General features: G+C 40.9%; 1 protein-coding gene across 6 annotated transcripts in view; it reads left to right on the forward strand.

Moving 5' to 3' along the window:
- Positions 1 to 17011, forward strand: part of DPF3 (double PHD fingers 3) — a 154592-nt gene that overhangs the window by 85788 nt on the left and 51793 nt on the right. For 4 of the 6 annotated variants that reach the window (XR_009486936.1, XM_059849625.1, XM_059849621.1 and 1 more), the window contains exons 4-6: positions 10591 to 10718; positions 14585 to 14680; positions 15703 to 15741. Coding sequence is in view for 4 of the 6 variants with exons in the window: in XM_059849625.1 (XP_059705608.1) it covers positions 10591 to 10718; positions 14585 to 14680; positions 15703 to 15741 (263 nt within the window). In the remaining 2 variants the exon portion in view is untranslated. The remainder of the gene's footprint in view (positions 1 to 10590; positions 10719 to 14584; positions 14681 to 15702; positions 15742 to 17011) is intronic. The other 2 variants (XR_009486937.1, XM_059849622.1) reach the window with 1 other exon arrangement.

Raw genomic sequence — 17011 nt, forward strand, 5'->3', positions numbered from 1 at the left:
ATGTCTTCATTGGTATGCAGCCCATCAGAAGAAAACACATTCAGACATATCTGTTTGCACATCTAGCGCTGAATTAGCTGGTTTCAGCACTGAACTCAGATGGGCCACTTTGTGCCTGAAATACTCAGATTTTATGTACTTGGAGCCAGGCTGAAAGGAAAAAAAGGTGTGTGAATACACTATCTGCTGGACTCCCATAGCAAGGGTCTGCTTTTTTCCCACAGTGAGCTGTAATGTTGTTTCTTATTCTGTTTTCCCTTAATATTCTTGCCTCTGGATATCATAACAGTTCATGTCTGTAGAAGGCTTATGTAGAGATAGCATTGTTCCCCTTAGCACTGCCCCACTGTGGTGTTTGATTGATGCATTTAAAAAAAATGTGTGATTGCATTTACCTTTTAATTTTCCTGGTTGATCCCAATGATCTAAGCATCAGGCCTGACAGAGCCAGGCTTCCCTGCAGAACTACAGTAGGAGATTTCTCTCTCCCAGTTTTTACTGTAGGCCAAGAATTGAGATCTCCCAGGCATACAGAAGGACCAACTAAGCACTGAGGCAGAGCAAGGGAACTCTGTAAATACTGGACATAGAGATCTCTGAGAAATCTTTACCTGCTTTCAACCCAAATGTGCCATCTGGAGTGAACAGACTTATGCCAAGATGGGGAAAATTTATACCATCATGGGCTTAAAGAGCTGCTTTGCAGTATGTGCTGAGGTTTTTTTTTCCTTCTTGCCATAAACTTAAAGCATAAACCCTCAAGGAAAACATTTGTTTGGTGAAAACCAGTTTCTCCTCTCCCATGCCTTGCATGAGCAGGCTTTACAAGTGGGCACAAGACCTTTCTGAGTGGGGATATTCAGGGAATTCTTTTGTATTTTCTTTACAAAATGGAAGGCGTCCTTTTCCTACCTGTGCATTTAATTGTGCCACTTCTGAATGAATGGTCATATTTTCTGCTACTACCCGTTTTGCCTCCCTGCAAATTCTGAAAAAGACAAATCTTGTTCCCGCTGTCATGAGACAGCCTCCCCCAGATGGCACATCTGTGTCTCGGGATGCCCTCTGGCTGGCCTGTTGGCAGGCATTCCCGTGGCTTTGAAGGTCACCTTGTTTACACCTTGCCTTTTTCCCCCTCCCTATTCAGAGGCTTGCTGAGCCTGCAGGCTGGGCTTCACCATCTGCATTTTCTCTGGTGCCATTAATCTTCCTGTTTACCATTCTGTTATTAATTCTAGAGTTCACCTTTTTGTCTAAACCCTTTATAGGCCTCTTGAAATTGCTTGCCTTTTTGTGGCAAGAGATCTGAGCATCTCAGAGATAATTTGCTTTGTTCTTTCCCATTTTTGAAAGGCTACCTACTAGCATTTTATGCCATTTTTCTATTACAAGCCTTCCTTCTTTTAATAACATTTTTCACTTACATAGCTTCTTCTGTCAGATGTTTCTTAACACAGGAGTAAATATTATCTTTGTCCTTTGGAATTTGTGAATTGGCCACTGAAATCTGGTATCTGTGGACATAGTCCTACTTTTTGAGTGTTTTTCTTGGCTGGAAAGAAAATGTGTTCAAATCTGTCTTTGTGAGAGCCTGTAAGACCACCTTGCATTTTTGGTGCATTTTATTTGAATGCCTGAATGCCTATGAATATTAAACAAGCCTTACCAAACCCCAGAGGATAGGTGAAGACTATCTCCATTTGACAGATGATGGAAAAGCAGAGAGTGCCTCTGTTAGAATTTGGCTCAGAATCACTTGGTGGGACCGCAGAGATGCCAAAGGCAGCATCTGGGGTGGTTGCTCCCTATCCCATCCAAAAACCATTGCCACTTTGCCGTGGCCTTGCTGTTCTCCATTGGTGTGTGCAGTTCAGTAGTCAGTGAGGCAGGGAAGGTGCCCCAGGTGTGGCTGAGCCTCGGGCAGGGCTGTGCTGCTCCCCAGCGCGCGGAGCGCTGCCCTCCCGCACGTGGCAGCTCTGCAGGGGCCACGCAGGACAGGCCTGGCGCAGCTGGCATCAGGCTGAGCGCTCTCCTAAGCCCTGCCACAGCCCTGCTGATGCCTCGGGGTGAGCAGGGTCTCTGCCAGCTCCCCAGAGCTCCGCGTGTTCGAAAGGCCTCGCTAGCGGAGCTGCCCCTCGGTGCGGAGCCAGGCAGAGCTGAGCACAAAGCGCCTCAGCACGGAGCGCCAGAACGCGCAGAGCAGTTCCCAGGGATCCCTGCAGGACTCAGATTGGCTCTGGCAGGTTTATCAGCTCTGGCTTAGTGCCGGCTCTGCTAGGCCTGGACTGAATTAATTGGGATGCTTGTGCACTGCAGCTGAGAGATAACTGCATTACAGAGATTTATCTGTTACTAAAGGTATCCCCTCCACTGTCCTCGATAAGGACGAGGAGCTATGCAGAATCTCACAGAATTTGCAGGAAGGTTGGCATGGCTGGCTCTACACATGGTTTATGTATGAGTTTGTGTGCAGTACAAGTGTTTTTATTCAGTTCTGTCACATCCAGTGCAGTTGCTTGAGGTGGAGGTCCACTCCCTGCTACCCTTTGCAGAGTGTGCAATGTGGGCATGGCTATCCCACCCGTGGGGAGTGGGGACTGGTGTTTGGTGATAACTGTCTGGTTAATTATTTAATGCTGGTGCTTTGGAGGGGTCAAAATGCCCGTAATCTATCTGTGTGACTGATTCTGTATGACCATTTATAGATAGATAGCCCAAGTTATTATTTTATTCCCAACAGACCAGAAGCCCTGTTAGGGTGACACAAAGCTCAAAGGAACAGGTTTTTTTACTTAATATTTTTCTCTAAATTCTAGCCTCTGTCCCTTGATAGTGCCTACAGTGTTGCTGCAGTAGTTGTGGTGCAGTGTAAGCCCATCTAGAACACAAATGCAAGAGTTACCAGAACAAAAATGAGTGCTCGAAAAATGCTATTGAATGGAGATATTTCTGAATGGAGATGATTTCAGTCCTGAGGGTAGTTACTTGATCCAGCATTTAGTCTGATACTGTAATTTGGCAGTCTTTGAGAAGCAGGTACAGCTTATTATATGTGACAATGATTTATATCTGTGCTGAGAAATAAATCTCTAGAAAACTTCCAAGAGACAACTGACAAGAGGGCTGTTTTGTTTTGGTTTGGTTTTTTTTTTTTTTCTTTTTTTGAGAGATTTTATGGAGGTATTCTAGTCTGCCAGAGAAAAACAGCTGCTTGTAAAGACCTCATTTTGATAGTGGGTTAAACTAGACAATGCTTAACCTTATGCTTAAGGGCCTCTGCAGTTTTCTGCAGCCCTATTTCTCCCTCCTGTTGTCTTGTAGCTTCCTGGGACATATTTTAACTAGGGGCTGATAGAAGCTTTCCATTGAATCCCAGTTTATAAAAGAGTTTTCCTCTGATATTTCTGCAGTTATGCTCAGGCTAAAGACTGAAAGTGTACAGTCCCACCCACATAAGATCTTCCTCTGTCTTCCCTTTCTCCCCCTCCTCTGCCCTCCCCCAACCTCATCATGACACTAGCAGCTTTCCATGAGGAGCTGCTAGGGAGACATTGGGATTTTCCAGTCTTCCTGTGCTCCCTAGAGCAAACCTCAGTAGTGCCTAAAATTTCAAACATTTTCTAAGATTAATGTCAGAGCTTTACAGGATAGAGAGTCCTCTAAACTATTTTTCCCATTCAAAATGGTCTGTTTCTGTGGAAATAAATACTCTAATATTTTCAAGTGGTCTTCTAGAAGTGGTTTATCATTGTCAGTGGTTGGATTCTTGTTCTCATCACAGCCCAGTTTACCTTGAGTGTGCAATAATATACATGAGGTTTAGAGTGGGATTGGTGGGAGAGACAATTACTGGAGTAGCCTTACAATCTCTAGTACAGCATGGCTATTTTGCAGCTTGGATTAAAAATAAAGTGAATTTGATGTTTACTACTCTCCAGAGACATTTGTTTGGCTTTATGGACTCATTGTGAGAGTCTGTGTTATCAGTTATCTGTCCCAGGGGAGGCCCAGGGCTGGGCTGACAGGAGGTTCTGTGGACCATGTATGTGTAGAACTGGCAGTGACAAGTTTGCTGCAGATGGGTGCTGAATTGCAGGAGTGTTGAGAGAAAAGGGTGGGATATCAGGGGCCGTGGAAGATCAGCACTAAATCATAGTAGCAATAGCACGAGCATCTGTCCCTGGGATAGCAGGATGTGGTGTAGTGAAAGAAGGGTTTTGGAGATCTGGAGCTGCAGAAGGAGTGAAGGTCCGTGCTGTGCTGTGCTGGCAGGGGCAGAGCCCTGCCTTTGTTATGCCTGGTTCTGGTCACTGCTGTGAATATATCAGTTCCAAGGATGCTAACAAGTCAGCGTACTGGCCATGAACACAACAAGCAAGCAAGCAAACAAGGCAAGGAGGGTCTGGCCGTGCCTGCACACAAAAGCTACAGAACGCAGCTATTCACGAAAGGCATTGTCTCCCCATTCTTTCTTGAGGGATTCCATCCCCCTGCCCCCACCCTTTGCACTCTAACGCTATATTTGTGCCTTGGAGATGTGGAGATGAGCGTATGATGGATGGATGGATGCTGCTTGTCTGGGTTTTTCACCACCATTTCCCCTGGGGCACTCTGTCTGCTGGCAGAGAGCACCATCCCAAAAGATGGTATCTTTTGCAAACTCGACAGCTAACAGACAGCTTCTCTCTCTGCATATTTCCCCAAAGAAGAGCAGGCTTAATCTGGTTTTTATATGGCATATTTCATTATAATCTTTTTGACTTCCCATGTTCCCAATACGCCATAATAAATAAAATGCTGGGGGTGGGAACAGCAGAGATGCTGAGGCTTCACACTCTTGTGACACTGATGGATTCTCATTTTAAACTGTCATGGGATTTAATTGCTTGCTGAGCCACTGCACTGCACTTGCAGACACATCCTGCCACATCCTCTTAATGAGCTTAGTGGCTGCATTCACTCAGCAGTAGTTCTGTTTACTGTGAATTAGGTGGCTTTTTTAGACCACCTATACGATTTTAAAGAGGTCGTGGTTATTAAGGTAATATCCTCGGATTTATCCATCCTAAACAACACTTCACGGACTCGTAACATTTAGTTTCCTCTGACACTTTTTATGTTCCAAAAGAATAGCACCAAGAAACAAAAAAGCAAGAATCTATGTGCAAAGTCAGTGTTTGTCTAAGAGGGTTTTTGGAAGCCGGATTGCTTTGGTTTGCATAGTAGCTGTCTCTGGCGTGATAGATCATGCTGGAACTCACCCAATAAGTATCTCTGTTCCCAATTAGAACTGGAAATGGAGCTGCTTACGAGTGCACAGAGATGATGGTTTGGATGGCAGCTGCTACTGTGGAGATGGAAATGATCCATTGTAAAACAAATACATTGCACTGTATAGAAAAAGGGATGATTGTTTTTAATTTATGTTTCAAAGAGACACTGAAAAGTTGCTTTGCTCTCAATGCGTTGTAAACCAAATGTAGCTTATTTAAGGACAGGAATTTGCAGCTATTTTGCTATTTTGGCAAATCAGAACTTGAAAAATCCCACCATTTTGTGGGATTTGTGAAAATGTGCTTCTTTTGGATGCAGCAGTTCAATAGAAAACAGATACAGGAATGATACTGGCATGGGTGCTTGTTCAGATTCTACCACTGCAATCTCAGGACCTTAATAAATAGAGAGGTTCCTGCACTGACCTGGTAAGCAGAAATAACCATGGTAATTTAATCACTATGAAAGGGACTCTGCCAAGTTAGGAAACATAAATTATAATTATATGCACAAACACACACACACATATTTGAATTGTAATATATGCACAATATTTAGCTGTGACACCAAGATTACGATGGTTTACTAAAACAGGAAGAATTCTTAAATAACATTTTATTTTTCATTGATGATTTTTGTTGATTTGACATTTCCAATTTGTATAGCTCTTAGTACTTCTTGTTTCTGCTATATTAACCATGTGCTATTGTATTTGCAGTACTAATCAGAAGGAAATTTATCTACAAACCTTCTTAAAATTTTAAAGAGTAAGCTTTTAATTGTAGTGACTTTACTGGTAGTTATTACTTGTAATAAAGATTATGTTCTCTGAAATTGTAATGTTTGAAGAAGAGTTTGTGATACAAACTAGAAGTTACAATGAATGTAGGACAATTAGTGGGTAGCAAATGCTATTACCTATACTTAAAAAGGATTTGGATGTGATTCAAAGATTTAAAGACACATAAATTCTACATGAACATCTGAGAAATTGATTGAAACAGTAATTACATATAAGCAGTAAAGCACCTGGGAAATGATGATATAGGAGGTTCTAACCAACTACATTTTTCCTACCTAAGAAAAGCATGCCTCAGTACTTTCCCAAAATTCTTGACATGATTAGTAAAAACTAATAGGTAAGGGGGTTGTCAATTCTCTTAAACATTCTGAAGACCTTTGGTATGGCTCCAAAGAGAAATTGAGAATGGTCTTGGATCAAAACTATTATCTTTGAAATAAAAGATTATGGAAGAAAGAAGTTTCATTGTAGACAAGGGCTTACAGCTGGTGCATCATGGTTTAGTGCTTGGTCCTGTGTTGTGTAATAAAGTAATGAACAAGAGTGGGAATACCTTGTCAGCTACAAAGATTTGCACATACTATGAAATTATTGAGAGCAATCATGGCCAGGAAGGTCTGTGGAGAGCACTCTGGGGAGATGTGAATATGCTGGGGAGTGGGCAGAGGGATGGGCATTATAATATGTATCTAAGTGTTTGAATGTATTCCTTATGGGAAGTTCTCATCCCCATTACAAGATTCCTAATTCTTCTGCTTAATAAATAACTTGGCCATTGAAAGACACAGCCCGAGGAGTAATCTAAAGAATACCATAATTCATTTGTTTAAATGGGGGATGTGGTTTCATCTGAGAAAGCCAGATGCAGTATCTTGGGAAGACTGGTGTATAATGAGAGAAAGTTCAGAGAGGTTTGTCAGAACCATGTGGAGAACTTCCCACAGCAGAGTAATAGAAAAGATTGTGACTGTTTATCCTTGAATGGAGAGGAATTAAAAGAAATTACAAGAAATTTGGTCAAGAACTTCTATTTTCCCCAGTTAGAGCAAGGGGGCGGGCAATAGATAAAGTGAAGCACTCCTTCTTTCAAACCATAGTTAAACTGTTGAGCTCTAACAGGTGGGAAAACATTGAGGTAAAACTGTATCAAAATTCAGAAAGGGCTGGGCTATTCTGTGCATTCTCAGAAGAGCCAGATTTAGGATAACTGGAAGACATACTGCACTTATCTCTCAGGATGAAACTCAGTATTAGGGAACGTAAGTTCTTTTGCATTTCTCTCGTGACAGACATTCAGAGCTTCTACAGTAACTTGTGGGGTGACTGTGTAGGGTGGCATGAGCACCATCAAAGTAGAGGCAAGCACAGGGTCACAGTTAAATTTCCTAAGCCCAGAAGAGTCTCCCTCTGGTCTTGTTTGAAGCTTCAGGCACTGGCTGGTACCTTCATAAGCGGGACAGTGAGTGTAACAGATCCCACCTTAGTTCCAAATAGCAGCTCCTGTAGTATGGGGAAGGCTTTGATCTTTCACATGAAAACTAAATTTCAGGTTTTGAGTTGACTCCCAGTTTTCTGTAGGGTACTGGTGCAAGAGTAAATGATACTTCTCTTGCTTTTGTGGGAAAATCCTGGATTGTTAAATAGCAAAGAGAAAATAAGGGATTTAGTGAAATTAATTTAATGATTCTTGGTAGTGGTTAACTATTTCTGTAGGTTAACTGAACTATCTTTTTGATTTTAGAAGACTTTCATCTGTGGCGATTCAAAAACGGGTTTGGAAACATAATTTCCTCTCTTCATTACTGTACCCTTTAGAGACTAATCATCTTCAGGAAGGATTGGATTTTTTACAGAGACTGAATTTATTATGAGGGGTTGTCTTTGGACCTCTGAAGGTTTTTATGCTGTAGACTTTGCATTCCAGATAAGATAGTGTCTGCTTTTTCCCACTTTCTAGAGCTATTTAGGAATTAAAGTGTGTTCATAGAAGCTGCCAGTGGAGAAGAAAATGAAGGAGTTGAATGGCAGTCAGCTTAGTGGGAAAATGGGAGACAGACACTGAGTTTGTTTTCCCTGGATGCCCAGCTCACTAACTTAACTTCTTGGTGATTCAGTCTCCCCATCAACTGTGAATAAAAATATTACCTTACAACGCCTTGTCAGTGGGATGTTAAATTTAGTAATTAGAAAATGCTCTGAGAATTTTGGATGAAAAGTCCTCCTGGAGTGTTGTTGTTGGGAAGTAGCAGTGCCACACAGAACAACCATGCCTATTAAAGACAGCTGCCTGTTTTGACCTTAAAACCTACCTTTCCCTCTTTTCAAACTCAGTTTTTGATATCTCTGGAACAAATGGAGAGCAGTTCCACCTTTCATATATGTTCTACTTATCCCTCAGCCTTTCCTTGCTCATTTCCTTTTCTAATACATTCCTTTGCTGAACATACTGGTATCCAGAGACAGGCTTAGCTTGTCACAGTGAGGACATGTTTGTTTCCAATGCCCTCGAGCTTGCCTGAAGCTTCTTTGCTTGCTGAATGTATGATGACCCCTTGGGGTTTGCAGTCCCTCAAGGTTCTAAACACAGAGCAAATGCCCTTTTGCACCCAAGCTCAGGACTTTGAACCCAAGCCAAGCCCACGTCCAGAGATGATTATGGAGGTTCCTCAGTGACTACAGATTCAAGCATTGGGATTTGCACATAAATCACGTCAAAAATCTCTTCTTTCTATTGAAATGTCTGGATCCAGAGGGAGGTACTAGGCCTTCATACAGGGAAATTCAATCTGTATGATTCTCTTTTGACTTTTCTGTCTTTTTTATTGCTCAAGCAAGGGAGAAGTTGGGGAAGGGGCCATAATGGGATACGTATGCAGAGCTTAATGCTGAAAACAGAGGTCTGATTGAATAGAGCTCCTTGTGATGAGAAGGGGGATCAATTCACAGTTGACCCCATCCCATTGTGTGGGTTGTCCTGGGAGTTTCCTTTAAAATCCCAGTGGTTTGGTTTTTCTGCATGGTTTGGACCCAGCCTTTCCCTCCATGAATAGAATAGCTTTTTCTGGAATTTCTGCTGGGTTTTCTGTGGTTATTGGCTGAGCAATGCTCTCCCACTTCAGAAGACTGGAGCAAGTACATTGTGGAAGTACAGATCAGGGACGCTGAATCATTTGATAACTGAAAGTTTTTCATATATAGAACAAACATATTCCTGGGATGCAACTGCCCCCAAGAAACAGATGATACGTTACTGTCCCAGGTGGAAGTGCTCATTCATTATTTGGTTTGCAGGATTGATTTGGGACTTTAAAAACACATGAATTTCTGCCCTGCAGAATTTACAGGTCATTGTGATAGAAAGGCAGGGAGTTTCAGGCAGACTGGGGAACAAAACACAGTTCTTGAAGCATAAGCAGACAGAACTGTGAATTAAGGACACCAGATGCTGATTTGTAAGCATCATTCTTGTACATTATTACTTGTAAATATACCAGTCTAGAGAAAGGAATTTATTTTAGAAGGGAGGGAGTACTTTAGAAATCCATACTTGGCAGTGTCAGGTAAAGACATGTGCAGGATGTTTCCCTGACAGGGGATTGCTCTAAATGAGCTCTGTATGAGTAGGGTAGAGGCTAGGGTCTACAAGGAAAACTGGATTAATTCCCAGGTATATTTTAACATCTTGCTAAAGTTAACATGCTGTATTTGCCTGCTGCATTGCCTCATAGTTTAGTGGCAGCATTTGAAAGGGGAATAAGGCTCTGCTCCTTCACTTCTCCAACAAGTTGCATCAAACTTCCTCATAAATCCAGTGTCTTTGGAGCTCTGTCCCCAGCCTGTTTCCGAGCCAGCCCGTGGCTCTTCCTGCAGTGACTGGGTGTTGTCCCATTTTATGAGCAAGATTCTGCACTCATAACTGGATTTCTTCTGGGTACTGCCAGCTAGAGCCAACCAGGGATTTTATCTAGTCAGTATTACAGGGAGATTCAATACATGTCTGTTTGTTTTTCAATGTAAGGTCTCAGCACTGGCCCCCCACACAAGCTTTCTGTTTTCCCATATGTGGAACATGCCCTGGTGTAGGAGAATGAGGATTGAAGCTGTGCTATATGAACTGTGCCAGATGCTAAATTGCATTAAACTACTTTTCTTCTTCAGGAGATCTTCGTATTTCTTCATATTTGTTATTTCAGTATCTTAAAAAGTCATAGTTTTGTTCTGTATTTAAAGCATAGGGAGTTTACACAAAGAAGAAGGATTTTCCCCCCATTTATTTCCTCCTGATAAAATATATCCAGCCTTTTTTTTTTCCTGTTAACAAGCACAGCAAATGAAAAGATACCAGGTTTTCAGTGGGATACAAATTAATCATAAATGGAGTTTCTTAGTGGTTAAATTAACTTGAAGAGCTCTCCTTCCAGATAGAAACAAGTTTGAAAGTCTTGTTCATCATCTGCTTGACATCTCTTCTTCCTGTTGGGGAAGACACACAGTGAGTGTGTTTTGTTTTTCAGAAGTTGATCTGCCTCTGAAAAAAGATGGGTTCACCTCAGAAAGTACAACTCTGGAAGCCTTGCTGCGTGGAGAGGCAATAGAGAAAAAAACAGACACTAAAGAGGAAGACACTATACAAGAAATCCAGGTAAGGGAGAGCCCCATGCCCTGACATCAGGGCTGGATTTTACAGTTTGTCTCTAAGAGTCTTTTGTCCTGTGGCAAAACAGTGTATCTGTTGATAGTTGTGTCATTCTACTGCTGCCAAAATGTTATCAAACCTTTGTACTATGTTGTGATGCTCAAAATGATATCAGTATCTCGCATGCTTCCCTTGTCACAAGAATCTTTGTTGTTTGACTGTTCTGCACAGGTCCTGTGTTGGAATTTATTTTGCAGCACTATGAGATAATTACATAAAAAAACTGAGAAGCTGAGGTGGATCCCAGCTATAAACTGAATTTTAATGGTTCACATTTAAAGTGAGTTTCATGGATTTCAATTTGGATTCACAGCTGCTGTAGATTAAAACATGTCATTGCCTTGCCTGTTGGTTTTTTTTAGTAGTACGTGGCCTTCTGGAGGTATTAAAGAAAAACAAATATCTTAAAAAAATGTAATCCTAAATATTTCAAATATTATTAGTTATGCACTATGAGAAATATTGCCTCTTTACATGCATTATGGTTATAAAAATTTTCAAGATTTAATTTCATCCTCCAACAATTAAAAGCCAAAACCCAATTGTAGGTTTGTTATAGAAGGAATTCAGCCTTCTGAATTAAGGGTTCTTGTATAAGTCCATGTCACTTTTAAAACATCTTAAATCACTAGGAAAGTGGGCCTGTCCAACAGCAGCACATCTTTGCTGATGCTAAAACACCATTGTGTTTTAGCCATGAGTCTTTTTAGGGATTTTTAGTGAGAATTATTAGCAATGTGTCAAATTTGGTAATTTTGGGTGAGATACAAAATGTTGCATCTATACCTAAAAGTAGTAAAAATTTGAGGGGTCAGTCCCATGCTCAATGAAACAGAAAAACATAAACATCAAATCTGTATTACCTGGAGTTCAGTCCTACTGCTCTATTTGTTAGAAATTTTACACAGGTAAGGGCAGCACAATTGGGTCCCATTCCCAGTTGCACAGGTAAAAGAGCACCATCAAAGAGGAAGCATGCCATGCTCATAGACTGGGGAAAAGCTTGGCATGAGCCCTGCTCTGTGTTTGCTTCTTCAGTAGTATATCTGGATCTATTAAGCTGAGAGCTCTTACCAAAGGTCTGTTTTTACCTGCTTTCAAGGTCACAAGAAGTCATGGTGCAGCATCCTCATGAAATTGACGAGTGCCTTTGAATGCTGCTGTGTGATCTGAGCTCCCAAATGATCCCCAGCAGCAGTCTGAGGAAAGAGACCTCAGAGATGGTGGAAGTGACATAAATCCAGGCAGAGCAGGGAGGGGGTGCAAAAAACCAGAACAGATTTTCAGCTAAACTGCTGTAGCTGTGACCTGTCAGCTGGATGCTAGTTTCATCAGAACAGATGCAAAAGGCATGTCTTGCTGCTTTATTTTATGCAAGCATAGCTTATCTGGATTCAGTCTGTAGAACAATGATTGCCAAAGCCTTCACTAGTAGGCAGCTTTCAGTGTGTACTTTGGCACCTGGCAGCCAGACTGTACCAGATGAAAATCACAATCAGTGCCTTCATCGGTATGACAAATAAGAGAATGCAAATCTCTCCTTTGTTCCTTTGCGTTCTTGTCTGTGCTGTAACTCTAAAGGGCCCAGCCTCAATGGTGGTGAGAGTGAGCAGGTGGGATAGACATCATTGTAATTCCCACCTCAGACCCAGCCACTTGCCACCCTCCCAAATTCACAGTATCTGTCAGGAGAAGACGACTTAGTGCTTGGCTGCACCAAAATACCTAGGGCTGGGAAACTTTTAGAAAGACATAATAGGAAAAGAGAAGTTACTCTGCTAAAACATGTAAGGGCTCCCCCTGCTAAGTAGATGTAGGCATTGGGACCTGCTGTACAGTTGGTATGAAACACAATTGACAATTTAACCCTGCAGTGAATTGGTATTGAATGTGTGTCTCCATTGGTTGGTGGAGAAGAGTCAGAGTTTGAGAAGAGTTAGAGTAGCCTTCTGACCATGCAGCAGAAAGGTTATGCCCCTTCTGTCAAGGATTAAAGTAATTACCCTGGCACTGTCACCAAATTCACACTTGGTTACATATTATCTCTTTCCTAAATTGATGCTTCAATTTTAAAGGAAGAAAGTGGTTTGTAATATTTCTCTTAACTGTTGTGTAGTATAATTGTGGTAAATTAGCTTCTTTCCCTCCCACATATGATGTGATTGCCCCTGTTTTGTTGGGGATTTTTTGAGATACTTTAAGATATGAAGAAATAGAAAAATACAAACTCATATCAGTAAGTTTGCTTATTTTCTTATCTACATTCTTACAGTCTCCTCATGTACAACATTTTTCAAGCACTTCAGTCCTAAGATGAATTCAATTAATGTATGCAGAACTGGAACCTGTTTAACTTTTACACTCTCCAGTATTTAGTACCTTCGGTATTATGTGAAATTGTATTTCTTGATGGTCAGAGCTCATTAATAGCCTCCTGATATTCAAAAATAGAAGAAGCAAAAATTAGATGAACACTTGATCCTTGCCATGTGCTACAACCTGTTTGAAATGCACTGACCGGTATTAGTATTAGAAATTTAGTTGATAAACTAAGAAAAAACTTTTGTAACTGGTCTTCTAAATACAGACTTTTTCAAATTTGAAATTTATGTTGTATTTTTTCTCACAAATTCAGAATTTGGTGCTTGAGGTATGTGGAAAGGAGAGAAAGAAACTGATTTGCTCCTGCTCCCCCTCTGCTGGCTCTCAAATAGTTTTAAAGTAGAAATTAGAGGGAAGGGACAAATACAGTAAGACTGAAGAACATTCCTATCAGTTTGATGTCACTATTTGAATCTGCATCATGGCTGTAATTTAAATGAATATTGGCATGGAGAAGGTAAGTTAGTGATTCCAGATTAGTCCCTTGCAAAATGGCACAGCACCATAAATGGCAGGAGTGGCTGGGGACAATTTCTGTATTTCTAGCAGACATGCCAAGGGTTGAGGGAATTTCAATGGGACTTCTTCCCACATTAGTGTTGTGATTTGTCTGGCCTTTTCCCATGTGACGTCTGAGTCGTGCATGTTTTCATGCAGGACAGCCAGCCTGTGTTTGGTTCTGTAGAAGTTACATTTCAAAAGATCAAGTTAAAAGATTGGAATTGCCTGGCCCAGGCATCTCACAGTTATGTGAGCAGATGAAGTATTGTTCCTAATAAATTATTAATTGAACAAATTATTGCTGTTGGTGCTGTTAACCTCAATAAGACCTGTAATTCCTCAGCATTCTCATGCAACAAACTTCCTGCTTCCAGATTATAGTTGTACCTCTGGTGCAAGCCCTAAAAAACATGGCTTTCTAGATTCATTCTGGAATATATGGAGGAATTTTCTCTATTTTTGCTAAAGAGAAAAGATTGTGAGCTACCAAGGAGAAAACGACTGGTTTTGTATTCCTGAAGTGCACTCTCAACATTAGAAGAAAACAAAATAATTTAAATTGCAACAAATGAAAATAAAAAAACCCAGGCAAACAAATTCCCAGACAGGGCCTGCAGTTATGCATACTAATATTTGTGTTGTCTTGGAATATTGGTGCTCAGTGCTGCCAGTATTTGTTCTTAGGAACCTTTTTATCATAGTTGACTGATATCAGTAGTACTTCTTTGGTAAGAATTCCCTGGAGATCTTAGGTGGAAAAGAGAGCAAATTCTGCTTTGGTAGAGAGTGGCAGGGGTACTAGGATCTGATTTATATCAGGCTTTATATCAGCTGTAATAACCGACAGTCACTGTGGTAAAGAGCAGCAGTTGGATGTATGTGTCCTCCTGTTTCTCTTCTAACCATTCCTGTTCTTTGTCCAACCACAGCGAGTTTTAGAAAATGATGAAAATGCAGATGAAGTGAATGAGGAAGAAGACTTGGAAGAAGATATTCCAAAACGAAAGAATAGGCCTAGAGGACGGGTAAGTGGAGAGTTTATTGGAATGGAAAGGAAGGAAGCAAACCTCTGCTTTCTAGTGTATATTTCTTATGTGTATTATGTATGCAAAGTATTTATCCATGCATAGCTACGCTATAGGTAATTTTCAGTCATATGTAATAGATTTTTATATTTTTTCAGTTTACTTTTGTGAATTGCTGTAAAGAAAAGGACTATTTTGAGAGTAAAAATTTGGGGGAAATGTATTTTAGTGTTGTATTTACAATTGTAATGTAAACTGTAATAACTATTATGACATCCTGCTATTAAAATGCTCCTTAAAAAAACCTTTACTAATTACAGAAAAGCAGCAAATTCAGTCATGACAGCCAAAAAAGTATCAATAAAAATAACTTGAACTGTGTTAATAAGTTTTGCAACTTTCTCCAGGGTAGCATTTTGTGGCTGACACTGGCTTTCTGGAGCCCATGGCAAATCTTCCATTTGCTTGAAAAGGGCAATATTTTATCCTTAGGGGACTCTGTGTCCCTTCTCTTACCTAAGATGTCTTCACAATTCATCAGGGTACCAGTTAAGTAATGAGGCCAACATTTTAAACTTGGAATCAACATTTTCAATTGTGGGCCCGTAAGTTAGGCATCTAAATGAATGTGAACACAAGTCTCAGAAGTTTTGAGCATTTTCATCTCTCTTTGGCTCCAATGGATGCTGCAGGGGCACAGGAGCTCTAGATGTACCTTTTGATGTGTTTGTAGAAGTCAAGCAAGAAGGGCCACATTTTAAGCCAAATGAGCAGAAAATAATAGTTTTTGAATAAGAGACATGAAACCACATTGAATACTTGCAATGTACTTATGCATCAGACCCTCTCTTTTGGTTTCCTCTTTGGTTGTTGTGTTGTTTCAGTTTTCTGCTCCTCTTTATTTTGGAGCCTAAGTCCTTTAATATAAGATCAAAGCACTTTAATAACTGGATAAGTATATATTTCATCTTCCTTATTCTCAAAATCACCTGAACCAGTTTCTTTCTTTCTTTCTTTCTTAGCCAAAGACCCCCACCTGGAAAAAAATTTTCCAGAAAAATGTAAGTTTCAGAAAATTTGTATGAACCAGTAACCAAAACCAGGAGATAGAATCAATACATGCACATAAGCTTGACTGTAGCAATCAACTAATATTCCAGGCTAACAACTCTTTTCTAATAAGTTGCTCTCACATAAATTGCACATGCTGGATAGGGTGAGTGAAAGGGAGCAAAGAGCTAGAAGAGATATACTGCTCAGGAGAATGGGATTTGGTGTATTCATATGTCCCAGACCAGTACAAAGTTCTGAAGTTAGTGTTACGTGCAAGATTTTGCTTCCCTGTTCAGGAAAATGTTACAGAATTTTTTCTCTGTTACTGTAAGGAAAGGAGTTGGAGGGTACTAAATATCCCATTAATTTTGAAGCATGCATTTATGTTTTATTTTCTGCCCTTGAACTTGCCCCCTATTAAGTACAGGAGCAGCAGGATTGCTTGCTTTTTTTCTTGCACTAACTCCTGCTCTGCTGGTGCCCTGGCTTCTTTCAGTGCAAAAAAGAGAAATCTGAATAATGCCACATACTTCGAGCAATTTTTAGTTTTATTTGATGGCATCAGTAATCAAAGCAGAATGTGGTAGAAATTAGGATTTCAAAACCAGGGCCAGTTTATCTAGCTGTTGAAAACTGATAAGCCAGAATTGCATCTGGTCACAAGAGCTTTGCCAGTTTCCTAAAGGCAGCCCTTTTCTAGCCGGGCTCAGTATAGGGAATTGAGGCTAAGGATTTGAAATAAGGCGACATGAAACCTGGGCTGCTCTTTGTTTCTGGGAAGGACTTGGTTAGGGTATTTTTAGAGGGCAGAAGAGGGGAAGGACATGCTTTGGAAACAAGATCCTGTGAAGTGTGACCTTTGGGGATTCAGAGGAGTGAGAAGGACTAACAGCATAAATGCAGGATTAATGCAATGGAATTACTGCTCTGGACTTTCCAAATTGCACATGCCCCTTCCTTTCCCTACAGCATGATTTTAGTTTTAATCCTGGACTCTCCATCTGTCTTTTTTGGCTACTCTTTCTGGCTGCTTCAAGGCTGCTGGGCCATGGGTCCAGGCTTCACACATCAAGTCTTGTAGTCTTTGCTGCATCCTGTCAGGAGAATAAAGGCAGCTGTGGATGACTGAATTCAACAGCCTGGAGCACAGACAGCAAGCGTGGGGCATTCAGTTTAGTGCCTCTGGGGCAGCTGCTTGGTTTCCTGTCCCCTCTAGGCTAGCCCATGAAATCATGGGGGCATAGGAAGGACACTGAAGGCTGAAGAGGTAGATCTACA

Source organism: Haemorhous mexicanus, chromosome 6, assembly GCF_027477595.1.
Source record: "Haemorhous mexicanus isolate bHaeMex1 chromosome 6, bHaeMex1.pri, whole genome shotgun sequence".
Taxonomy (NCBI): domain Eukaryota; kingdom Metazoa; phylum Chordata; class Aves; order Passeriformes; family Fringillidae; genus Haemorhous; species Haemorhous mexicanus.